This window comes from Tursiops truncatus, chromosome 2 (genome assembly GCF_011762595.2).
Source record: "Tursiops truncatus isolate mTurTru1 chromosome 2, mTurTru1.mat.Y, whole genome shotgun sequence".
Lineage (NCBI taxonomy): Eukaryota > Metazoa > Chordata > Mammalia > Artiodactyla > Delphinidae > Tursiops > Tursiops truncatus.
This window is the reverse complement of record NC_047035.1, coordinates 42757850-42770966: the sequence shown is the minus strand read 5'-3', so window position 1 is coordinate 42770966 and position 13117 is coordinate 42757850. Positions and strand designations below refer to the sequence as shown.

The 13117-nt window shown below is 34.7% G+C and overlaps 1 protein-coding gene across 6 annotated transcripts in view; it reads left to right on the top strand.

The window, feature by feature from the left end:
• The window catches only part of KIAA0586 (KIAA0586 ortholog), a 109487-nt gene that overhangs the window by 13621 nt on the left and 82749 nt on the right, over window positions 1–13117 (top strand). For all 6 annotated transcript variants that reach the window (XM_033851093.2, XM_019923375.3, XM_019923367.3 and 3 more), the window contains 7 exons: window positions 1219–1386; window positions 2609–2732; window positions 6665–6797; window positions 7404–7621; window positions 8025–8097; window positions 9543–9770; window positions 10728–10902. In XM_033851093.2, the coding sequence (XP_033706984.1) occupies window positions 1219–1386; window positions 2609–2732; window positions 6665–6797; window positions 7404–7621; window positions 8025–8097; window positions 9543–9770; window positions 10728–10902 (1119 nt within the window). The remainder of the gene's footprint in view (window positions 1–1218; window positions 1387–2608; window positions 2733–6664; window positions 6798–7403; window positions 7622–8024; window positions 8098–9542; window positions 9771–10727; window positions 10903–13117) is intronic.

The following is a 13117-nucleotide window of genomic DNA, read 5'->3' as shown; positions in this document are numbered from 1 at the left end:
TAAAAAATGCCAGCTATGAATGTTCTTTGCAGTATATAAGCTGAAAACTTACTTACAAGGTTGTGAGAGACTCTTTGTTTTATAAAATTAGGTTTTGGTTTTTTTTAGGTCAGGTAAGTTTTAGATTATTTTGAAACTTGTTCAGTCAAGTTATGGATCATGTTCTACTTAATGGTTTTAATTAATAACTTTCATAAATTGTCAGAAGCACTTCTATATAAATTTAGAAAAATTTTACTTATCTAGCATCAAAAATGCTTATCATCAATTCACCAATTTTCTGACAAACTGGATATTTGCTGTTTTCTTGATTCTGTCGGGGAGAAACCATCTGAGTACAATTAGAAACTATTTCTAAATATTTTCAAAGAGTTAGTAATGCAAGTCTATTTTAATGGAATTTTTAAAATCTCTTTATAAAAACAAAGGAATACATAGCTTATTTGTGTTAATCCTTTGGAATTTAAACTATATCAATAAATGTATCTCCAAATTATTGATATTTGAATAATGAACTAATGAAAATCAAGGGCCTATCCCTTTAATGATATACAGATCCGTGGAGTACAATATTCCCGACATTTGATTTGTTAGAACATTGTTGGATTACAGACACGTTAAAGGTTCCTTATACTTGCAAGGTGCTTTACGTTTCCCCCAAATGAGTGGGTCTTACAAAACTTGTGAAGTGATGTGAGTCAGTTTAAGTTGTAAAGGGAGGAAGATGAAGCCCAGAAAGGTAATGACTGCCTGCTCAAGGTCACCTGGCTTGAGAGTGAAAGTGTCAGAGCTACAGCCGGAACTCAGGTTCCCACGCTCACCGTTTATAGTTGTCTAATGTATCTTGTACTCTAAAGTGGGATCTCTCTAGATCAAAGTATATAAAAATTTTAAGACTTGCTATACTTAGCACCAGATGGTCTTACCAGTTTTCATTGCCATGAGCAGTGTCTGGCTATGCCATTTTTCACCACAACTTGAATAGCACTGAATATTGTCATATTTTTTTCTTATTTATTAGGTATAAGTATAAAGTGTTTATAGTTTGTATTCTTCTGATTCTAGTGAGGATGAACTTATTTCTATATATTTGTTAATAATTTGAGTATCCTATATAATTTTTGTTTTATTTTTAAAATATGGGGAAGAGTAATATTACAATTTAAACGTTTTTAAAAAGTAAGTTAAATTTATTATTTTCTTTATTTTCTATTGAAGCACCTTCAATAGAGGTTGAAGATACCAATTTTGATAAACAGAGATCTCCTTTGGAGACACCAGCGCCCCGCAGATTTGCTCCTGTACCTGTTTCAAAGGATGATAAAATATCAAAGCGGGAAAATCCTACGGATAAAAAAGAAAATATGGAGATATCACGTCATACAGGTAATAAAGCAATTATAATTAGCACCCACTACTTTTATTAGACCAATCTCAAATTAGGAACAGATTTCCACACTCAGGATTTATAATTCTCTAATGTGCCTTGTAGTAACTGAAGTAGGATCTCTATTTTTAATATTTGTATTTAAATGATACTTTCTGGGCAAATCAAGCTTCTTTAGATTCTTTGTAGAAGGAGTTGGAGATATACCTTTATAATTATTCTGACTATCTTCAACATGTTATTACTTAAACCTTTAATGAAAAAAATTTGTTATTAATAAATAAAAAATAATGCTTTATAGAAGGTAAGGTTGATTATCATGTTTACTTATATTGTTTTTAAGTGTGAATTTAAATACTAAAACTCAGAGAAATTTAACATTTATTATTGTGTTCAATTGGAAAAAGTGCTAATAACCTTTATAAGTGACAGGAAATAATAATTTGTTATAGACACTTAAAATATAGCCTTTCTAGTAAAAGTAAGTAAAAATGTTAAATGTAAGCTTTCATTTTTGGAGTCATTTAAATGCATTCCAAGTCTTGTCTTAGACACATTTAAAGAATCTTAAGGAATTTAAAAGATGATAAAATCTTTAATTAATAAACTAACCTCACCAAAAAAAAAAAAAAAAGTTTGTTATGTAGTCTCATTAAAGCTGAGGCTAAAAGGAAGATTCAACCAATAGTTGTTGTGAAGAAATAGTTAAATCTCCCTTTTACTGTTTATAAAAATAGTTACAGGGCTTCCCTGGTGGCGCAGCGGTTGAGAGTACACCTGCCGATGCAGGGGACACGGGTTCGTGCCCCGGTCCGGGAGGATCCCACGTGCCGCGGAGGGGCTGGGCCTGTGGGCCATGGCCGCTGAGCCTGCGCGTCCGGAGCCTGTGCTCTGCAGTGGGAGGGGCCACAGCAGTGAGAGGCCTGCCTACCGCAAAAAAAAAAAAAAAAAAATAGTTTACTGGGCTTTGTGATGATGTTACTTCTCGTTCAAATTCCTTTTTTCTGTGATGGAAATAAATTCAGGCCTAAAATTTTACCAGTATAGTTTCCTTGAGTTATAAATATTTAGTTTTATTGATGAATGTATGTACAGTCTACATTGTAAATTGAGTAGGTCATCACCACATGAAACTAATTTAGTACAAATATATGTGAGATAGTATATAAAAGAGAAATGAATTAGTACTTGAAAAATGATACTGTATTTCTTCTATTGTAGAAAATGTAGGACTCTTGGAACAAATTTTGAATAACTATGATTCTTTGTCAAGAATAAGTGAATCTTCAGACAAAAACTTACTAACTAGATCAAAAATAGGATGGAATCCTGAGAGGAGAAACAGGTAAAAACAAGAGATTGGGATAAAAGCTACATTGAAAAGAGCTTTGTTTATATTTTTAAAATTTCTTTAGAAATTTTAGTGAATTTAAAACATTGCTTTTAAAAATTGTCTTAGATTTAGATACTATTTTCTTCTGCTAATAGATCTTTCCTCTTTTCTATAATATAATTATGAATACATCTAATTTTCTCAAACTGTGGATTATTTACTATTCATTTCTGATGAAATGATATCTGGGATTTGCTTCAATAATAATCCATTGCAGGGGCTTCCCTGGTGGCACAGTGGTTAAGAATCCACCTGCCAACACAGGGGACATGGGTTCGAGCCCTGGTCCGGGAAGGTCCCACATGCCGTGGAGCAACTAAGCCCTTGCACCACAACTACTGAGTCTGCGCTCTAGAACCTGCAAGTCACAACTACTGAAGCCTGAGCACCTAGAGCCCGTGCTCTGCAACAAGAGAAGCCACCACAATGAGAAGCCGGTCCACCGCAACGAAGGGTAGCCCCTGCTCACCGCAACTAGAGAAAGCCCGCATACAGCAACGAAGACCCAACACAGCCAAAAATAAAAAAATAAAAATAAAATAAATTAATTTAAAAAAATCCATTGCAGGGTGGGGAAAACTGGGTTGGAAGTATAAATGAAATGAGAATAGCCATAAGTTAGTTATTTTTGTAGTTGAATAAAGGTATATAGAGGTCATTATACTATTCTTTCTACTTTTGTGTATGTTTGAAACTTTACATTATAAAGAGTTTTTAAAAAGTCAAGTAAATCTAAGCCACTATAATTTTTTTTGAATGTCATGAAAACTACAATAATAAAAAGTAAACGTGTCACATTTTGCATAATCTCATAAGAAGACATTACAATTTTAGTCCATTACATTTAATGTAATTACTGATAAAGTAAGATTTATGTCTGTCATGTTGTTATATGTTTTTTTATATCTTAGGTCTTTTTTTATTACACTATTCCTATATAATGTCTTTTTTTTTATTAAATAGATATATTCTAGTATAAGATTTTCATTCCCTTGTTGCTTCTTTTACTATATTTTTTGAGTTATTTTCTCAGTGGTTGCCCTAGGAATTACAATTAACATCTTAATTTAAAATGATCTAGTTAGGATTAATACCAATTTAATTTCTATAGGATTCAAAAACTTTGCTCTGATATAGATTGATTCCCTCCCCCTTTCTTTCTGCTATTATTTTCATACAAATTATGTCTTCTTGCATTATAAGTTTGTCTATACAGCTTGATAATTATTGCTTTATGCAGTTGTCTTTTAAATCCGATAGAAGAAAAGAGTTATAAACAAAAATAATTTAATACTGTCTTTTATATTTACCTATGTAGTTAACTTTTACCAGTACTCTTTGTTTCTTCACATGGATTTGAGTTAGTTTGTGGTGTCCTTTTATTTCACTTTGAGGGACTCTTTTTAGTATTTACTGTAGAGTAGGTCTGCTGGTGATGAATTCTCTCAGTTTTGTTTATCTAGGAATGTCTTAATTTCTACCTTTGAAGGGTAGTTTTGCCAGATGTAGAATTTTTGGTTGACACTCTTTTTCTTTTAGTGCTGTGAATATGTCATCTCACTACCTTCTAGACCTCATGATTTCTGATGAGAAGTAAGCTGTTAATCTTCCTGAGGAAACTGTATATAATTAGTTATTTTTCTCTTGCTGCTTTCAGGATTCTCCCTGTGTCTTAGGCTTTTGACAATTTGACTATGATGTAGCTAAGTGTGGATCTCTTTGAGTTTATCCTCCTTAGATTTTGTTGATCTTCTTGGATGAGTGGATTAATACTCATTAAATTGGGGAAGTTTTTGGCCGTTATTTCTTTACACAGTTAAATAGTGCACATGACCTTTTTTTTCTCTCCAAGGGCTATGTTGTATGCTTGATGATGTTCCACAGGTCTCTGAGACTTTTAATTTTTTTCATTCTTTTTTTCTTCTGTTCCTCAAACTGGATAATTTCAATTAATCTATCTTTAAATTTGCTGATTCTTTCTTTTGCCAATTTGAATATGCTGTTTAGCCCGTCTAGTGAATGTTACATTTCAGTTATTGTATTTTTCAACTCTCAGAATTTCTATTTTTTTAAAAATAGTTTTTATCTTTATTGATATTCTTTGGTGAGACTTCATTCTTTTAGGTTTCTTTTTGGCCGTGTCGTGCAGCTTGCAGGATCTTAGTTCCCTGAGCAGGGGTTGAACCCAGGCCCTCGGCAGTGAAAGCACGGAGTCCTAACCAGTGGACCACCAGGGAGTTCCTGAGACTTCATTCTTATACTTTCTTTTAATTGTAGTAGCTCATTTATGTTCTTTTTCTAGTAAGTCCAATATTTGGGGTTCCTCAAGGACAGTTTCTACTGACTATGCTTTTTCCTGTGTCTGAGTTATACTTTCCTGTTTCTTTGTGTCTCACAACATTTTTGTTGAAAATTAGACATTTTAATGTGCCAGTTCTGGAAATCAGATTCTTCCAACAACTGCCGCCCCCAACCAGCGTTTGTTGGTATTGCTGATTGTTGTTGTTCATGTTGTTGCTGTTTGTTAAGTGATTTTCCTGGACTAATTCTATAATTTTAATTCTTTATCATGTGTAGCAAGTCTCTATTTGGGTAGCTAAGTCTGCTAATGATTGGAAGGAGATTTCCTTATCTGCTTTGAATGAATAAGTCTCCCTGTCTTTGCAAGGGGCTGTGTGTATGTGTGTGTGTGTGTGTGTGTGTGTGTGTGTGTGTGTGTGTATCTACATGTTGGGGCATACCTTCAGTGCTCCAGCAGTTTATAAGTCTGTCTTAACCTTAACTTCCTACTCGCACAGAGCCCACGGTCAGTCAGATGTGAAAGATTAGGCCCTTTTTAGGTCATTCTTTTGCATGCACATAGCCCTGTACGTGCACATGACCTTCTAGATCCCCAGTAATGTGTTGGAGCTTTTCAGAACTCCACCATGGACATCTCATTCCCCAAATTTTTGGTTTATTGTTTACCCTCTTGTTTGCCTCAACTGGCATGACCCCCTCAGGCAGCTAAGATGTTGAACAGTTGGCACTGTTTTCGAAGAATGACCTGGGGATGGGATTTCTCACTGAGATAAGTCTGAGTCAGGTCTAAGGAGAAACCCTGAGAAGGGACTTTTTGAGGTGCTCCAAACTCGTTCTGACTTTTTAGTGGTTGTGAGGCTGTTGGTTTTCTTTTTTTAAAAAATGTTTTTTTTATTTATTTATTTTGGCTTTGCTGGGTCTTAGTTGTGGCACGTGGGATCTTTCTTGCGGCCTTTTTAGTTACTGCATGCAGGCTTCTTAGTTGCAGCATGCAGACTTCTTAGCTGTGGCATACATGTGGGATTGAACCCGGGCCCCCTGCATTGGGAACATGGAGTCTTACCCACTGGACCACCAGGGAATTCCCGAGTCTGTTGATTTTCAAAGCTACCACAGAGTTGGGGAAAGGGCTCTGGGAATAGGGCAAGTTAAAAATGCCATAGAGCTTGCTGTTCTTGTCAGCCATTTTCTTACTTAAATATTCCTTGGGTTGTTGCAAGCTTTTGTTTAATTTCCAGCATTCTGCAAAAGCTGATTTGACCATTTTTGCTAGTGTTCTCTTTACTCTTAACAGGAGTAGATTTTTAGAGATTCTTACTCCACCATTCCAGAAGTGCTTTTGCACGTTAGCTTTTTCCTGCTCTTTTTCTACTATTCCTAAACCAGTCTGGCCAGAGTAATCTTGTTTCTTGTAATTTTTGGTGTTTCATATGTTTAATCACATAACTGATTAATTCTGTTGTACAATTTTAATAAGACTCATTTAGAATTCATATAACTAAGGATGTATCAAAGATTTATATAATCAACTGTTTACTGAACTTATGACAATTTAGAAAACTTTAATTTTAAATCTTTTACAGCATTGACCCTCTATCCACTCAGAAATTCCCTTCCTATGAAGAACTAGGAACAGCTAAAGTGACTGTGCAGAAGTCTGATGATATTCTTCATGATCTTGGCCAAAAGAGGAATGAAACAAATGGCATACTCCAGGTAAGGTGGGAACAAGATACTAAAATTAATGATTAGTAAAGGTAAAAATTACGAAGAAATAAAGTTATCAAGACAGAAAGCAAGAGGAAGGATGAAGACAAAGCATGGAAAGACATGTCAGCCCAGCCTGTTCCCCTTACAAAACTTTTCCAAAAGCCCTCATCAAATGATTTCTACTTACTGCTCCTTGGCTAAGACTGAGCCACATGGCAACCTGTAGCTCTCCAGCTTCTGTTGGAGAGGAAGGAAGGCGGAAAGGAACTGTGAATGGCCCTCATTTATCCGGTTCACATTGTCTGCTCTGCCTACCTAGAGCCAACTTGCTCTTATTTTGTTTTAGCTTTCTTCACCAGATAGAGCTTTTGTTGGCCACCGAACTGCTGTGGGCTTCCCAGCCCCATTTCACTGAACATTCACATTAGTGCTTCTAAATGGAAAGAAACTTTAGTTGCCAAGTATTCTTTTATAGCTCTTCAATTTGACAAATTGATTCCTTAGACTATATTGGCATAGTATATGTCCCAAACTATAGTAATAGCTCTTATTTGGATTAAAATATTAATATGAGTTTTACATATTAACATTCTTGCCTTTTTATCTTTTAAGCCAAAAGAATCTCAGATTGTGTCAGGGGTTGCTGATCTTCCACAGAATTCCATTAAGCTTCAAATAACCAATACGAGATCCATATTGAAAGATGCTGAGAAGATTTTGAGAGGAGTACAAAACAATAAAAAAGTACTTGAAGAAAACCTGGAAGCTATTATTCGTGCAAAGGATGGAGCTGCCATGTATTCATTTATCAATGCTCTATCTACCAACAGGTAGGACAGGATGTTGGCATCCCAAGGTTTTTTATGAAACTGCCAGTTTACAGGCTCTCATATTTTTTTTCTAAGTGCTTCATTTTGTTTTAGTGTGTTTTAATGTTTAGAAAATGTTCTTCATTGCCTTTGACATGTGGACTTATTATAAAGTTGGAATTTGGGTATGTACATGTTGCTATTATTTTTCACAGATGTTAATTTTCCCTGTTTTTTTCTCTCCTTGGTACATTTCTTCTGGGATCTACATGTGCTTTTCAAACATTCGATGAAACTAATAACATTGGTTTTTCATTTTCAGATGAAGGATATTGGGCTACACAATAGGTTCAAAACTAGGTAAGAGATCTATTCTTAGGACCTTTAATGTTAATTTAAGAAAATTCTTTTTTCTGTTTTGTAGAGAGGTGTCAGAGAAGATTCGGATCAGAAAGGCAGTAGATAACTGGATTAAAACTATTTCTGCAGAAATTCAAGTAGGTATTGGAAAAAAAAAGAATTAATTGAATTCTTAGGAGATAACATTTATTACAATTTACAAGTATCATACATATTCTCAAAATATTCCTTTTAAGTCCACTGATAATTCTTAATTTCACTCTCTCACCCTTTATACTTACTTAGTAATAAGTTTCATTTTACTTAACATGTGCTTTGTCTCATAAATTATATTATGGCTGTTAACTGGAAAATTGTGGATAATAACTAAAATATGAGTGATTTGAAAGAAAATTTAGCAAAAGCATTTAGAAAAGAAAGAAGTATACTTACAAAAAAGGATCCTTTAAAAAAAAAGACAGCAGATTTAGAAGCATTGGCTTACCAAAGTAAAAACATCAAAGTTACTTAAAAGGAAAATACTCCACAAGATTTTTAAGGTTACTAAGTTTAGAGAAGTCAGTTCCAGCTGGAAAAACTGCCACTTTCTCACCTCCACAAAGCTCATGGTGTATCTTCAGACATTAGCATTGCAAAAATCCACGACAGTTGTTTTTATCAAGGGGTCAGTAATTTAAAGGAAATTCTTAAAATTCTATGTATTTGAAAAAGCAAAACTAGACAGGGTAACTCATTTTTACCTTGGGATGCAAAGTGTTTTTTCCTGACTGTAAGATGTGTGTATCTACGTACTCACAGTGGTAGAAGATGAAGTGTTAGTTTTTTTGGTTTGGGGGATTTATTTTTGTTTCTTTCTTGTTTTTTGTTTTTGCGGGGTTTTTTGGCCTCACTGTGTAGCTTGTGGGATCGAACCTGGGCCCTCAGCAGTGAAAGCACAGAGTCTGAACCACTGGACCGCCAGGGGATTCCCTAATATACACTTTTAAACACTGTTGTTTTAAGAATATATATCTTTAATGTGGTTATAAAGAATTTATATTAACTGCTATGTAATGCGCCAGAAAAAAAGTGAGCTAAGCGTCAGAAGACTTGGAGTTCATATCTGGTTCTGCAGACGACTAGCAATATATGTCACTCTGTAACTGTGGATTTCATGCAAAATATGCTTGTTTAAACCTACAAGTAACTTTAATTTATAAATAAATCTCAGCGTTTTATTACAAAATTGTTTACTTTTTGGAAACTTATTTTTTAATTTAATTTTTGGAACAGTTACTATATTCATATGGTTTAAACATCAAGAAGTGTAAAAAGCTTTATAATGAAAAGTTGCCCTCTTATCCCTGAACATCATCTACTATTTCTCATTCCCTCTGCTCCATAAAACACCAGTCTTTTAAATTTTTCGTTTATTCTAAAAAGAATTTTTATTCATATGTAAACCAATATCATTTACTTATAAAGCCTTTAAAACTGCTAAATTATATTTCTATAGCAGCAGAAAATGAATTCTAGTACTTTTGATGTGAAAGCATTACTACTTGGATAGATTTTAAGTAATTTTAATTTTGGTTATGTTAAGGATGAACTGGCAAGAAAAGATTATGAGCAAAAGAGATTTGATCAGAAGAACCAAAGGACCAAGAGAGTTCAGAACATGAGTAAAGGTATTAAAACCAACACACAAGACAAAATGGTAAACAACTCTGTAATTCCAAGAAAACATTCTCAAAAACAAAAAGAGGAGCAAATTAGAAATCCACCTACAAGGAGCATGCCTGCTTCAAGCTTACAGAAAGAGAGAAAAGAGGTAAGATCCTAATCTGGTTTTGTGATGTAAATGTTGCATTATAATTGATCATTTTTTAAAGACATAAATAATGAAATGACTGTGAAAATGTTTTAAAAATATGAATGACTATACAAATGTAAAACCATCTTTAAACTATTGATATTTAGAGTTTTGGATATCCATAATGTACAAATCACTGCACAAAGTACACAGTTCCTTCCTTCTGACATCTCACACTTATAATCACGGTATTTCAGTTACAGCAGGTATATCTAGAGATCATCTAGTCCAAAAATTAGATCCTCTAGTTCATGGTATTCAAAATTGTATTTCATCTTTGTATGTTGTATATGTGTGTGTGTGTGTAAATTTTAGTTTGTTTATTTTTCAGTTTAACAAATGTCTGTTTAGTGCCTAGTGATTGGGAGGCATGGTACTAGATCCTAGAGGGAATTTTTTGGCTGTTCTAACTAAGCTGTAACTTTGTTAATGCCAAACATAGATTGTTGGGCAGATTCATAAAGCATCTGATTAATTCAGTACTTAGTACTTAATAGATGCTCAATAAATGCTACCTTTCTGTGGCATTTAGATTATGATTGAAGGTGAGATCAGGAATGTAGGAAATTATTTAAAGACTTGATTTATGTTATTTTACTGTACTTGACAGTTATTACTTTCATATGTAAAATGTATTTAAGCTTACTTTTTGGTGCTGATAACATGCTTAGTAGTGTAAGAACCTTCATGTTTTTTGGGTGGATGATTTTTGTATTTAATTTTTATGCTTTGGAAAACTTTACAACTGTAGTTTGAGAACTATCTCCAGAAGTTAAGAGCCATTCAACATAGAGGACTTTCCTGACCTGATCATTCTTAATATAGTACTTAAGCTGGCAAAAGGAGTTTTTAGAAAAATGAGATAAGTGTTTGATGACTATTTTGCTGGTGAGTTGAATAACTTTGTGTACTTAGGGGTTTTTGAAAGCAGCCACAGTGGTACAAGACAAGGATTATATGTTACAAATCTATGGAAAACCAGTTTATCAGGGTCATCGCAGCACTCTTAAAAAAGGGCCATATCTCAGATTTAATTCTCCATCTCCTAAGTCCAGACCACAGAGACCAAAAGTAATAGAACAAGTTAAAGGTAAGGAACCTCATTTTTTGGTGATAAAACTCATTTTTTGTGGTATTGGTTTAATATGTAAAGTTTAATTTTTGCTTTTTATTACTTATAAATACTGTTCAAATTATGTAATGCTTAGGGATGGAAACATTTCCTTTTAGGAAAGTAGGGAAAAATAGACCAGATTCAAGATAGGATCAGTGGGGAAAAAATAGAATTAGATGGTATCTTCAGATAAAGCATGGTAAAATTTATGAGATGATGACTTTTAAGCAATTTAAATTATAATCTAGGGAACGTAGACATTTCCTTGCAAAGCTTACTCCATCACATTCTTTTTTTTTTTGTTTGTTTCTTTTTGCAGTACTTGGGCCTCTCACTGCTGTGGCCTCTCCTGTTGCGGGGCACAGGCTCCGGATGCGCAGGCCCAGCGGCCATGGCTCACGGGCCCAGCCGCTCTGCGGCATGTGGGATCCTCCCGGACAGGGGCACGAACCCGCGTCCCCTGCATTGGCAGGCGGACTCTCAACCACTGTGTCACCAGGGAAGCCCCATCACATTCTTTATGAACAGAAAGATAAGCCATATGCTGTACATTATCATAAAAGTGCTTATGGGCACTTTTGCAGTTTGGTTTGTTCTCAAAGAGCCTTAGTTAGCAAAGGGGAAAATTTTTTGTTACTTTTGTACACAACTAAAAGTATCTTTATTTATCATATGTTTTGACTCACACCTACCATTTCACTAGTATATTTAAATATAACTCTTAGTTAAATATTGAGTCCGTTGACTTTGGTTACATTTTGAAGTTTCTCAACTTGTGCTTTAGCAGTCTGTAAGGCACTTTGACAACATGCCGTCACTCATGGATCCCAACTCATTTTCCTTTCTGATCCTTTCTGGAAGTTGGAGCTGTAGCAGTTGCTTTATTTTTCCTTCCTTTCCTTTCCAAAAGTTAGTTGATCATATAGGGTGTCAGTTTATCTAGAAATCCTATAGATTTTATTTTACTAGGCTTGTGGATGATATTTACCTTAATGTTTCCTTGTTTCTTAGACCTTGCTATTGACTTATATTTGGGGTTTGGTAAGCCTTTGCAAAAAAATAAGTTAAGGTTTTAAAATACTTTTAAATCCAAAAATCACTTTATGAAGTAACCCTTTTAATGGTAGAAGTGATTGAGAACCTATGGACCCAGGCTCCTCCTTGGGCCTTGGTGCCTGTTATTCCCTCTGCCTGGAGGGCTTTTCCCTCAGACCCTTGCATGGCTCACTCAGTTCTTTCAATCTCTGCTCATAGCTGTTAGCTCCTCAGAGAGGTCTATGTTGACCATCCTATCCAAAATGTTATCATCTAACCCTCTCTATTCCCTTGCTCTACCTGTTGTTCCTCATAGCACTTTTCACCATCTGACATTATACTTTTATTTGTTTATCAATTTTTTTCCTTACTAGAGTGTAAGCTACATGAATACAGTTGGTTTATTCAGTACTTGTAGTCCCTGTGTCTGGAATGATGCCAAACACATTTTAAATGCTGAAAAAATATATTTTAAATAAACATTCAAGGGGCTTTCCTGGTAGTGCAGTGGTTAAGAATCCACCTGCCAGTGCAGGGACATGGGTTCAAACCCTTGTCTGGGAAGATCCCACATGCCACAGAGCAACTAAGCAACTAAGCCCGTGTACATCTGACTTTGATATTGTTTCTAAAAAATCTTTAAATACATTTTTTAAATCTTTAAAAGCATTAAAAGTGCTTACTATGATGTTACTATTAGATACTATCTACATTCACTATTCACTTCCCCCTCTGCCTTTAAGTTTCTGAGTGTTAGCAGTGAGAGAAGTTACTGCTAGGCACCTTTCAGATTCTATATAGCACCTACAGTACAAACATGGAAGCAGAGGTATCAGTACCACTGCAGGGGTCCCCTCCATTGAAGAACCATTTGTTTGTAGCAAGTAAGTTAAATGGCAGTCTTCTCTGAGGTGGTTGCCTGGAAGCCCAGAATTCAAACTAATCTATTGTATTATAGTAAGAAATAAGCAACAGCATCCCTTTCAGACTAAACAAAACTGGGTGGAAAGAGAAAAAGAAAAAGAAAACCTACCTTAGGTCTAGCTAGGGTTTAATTAAAAAGTTTTTTACAAATACCTTTTATGTGTCCATTATTATTATACTGGGTATTGTGAAGGCCACAAAGAGTAAGACATTGTCTTAATCCTCTTAAACT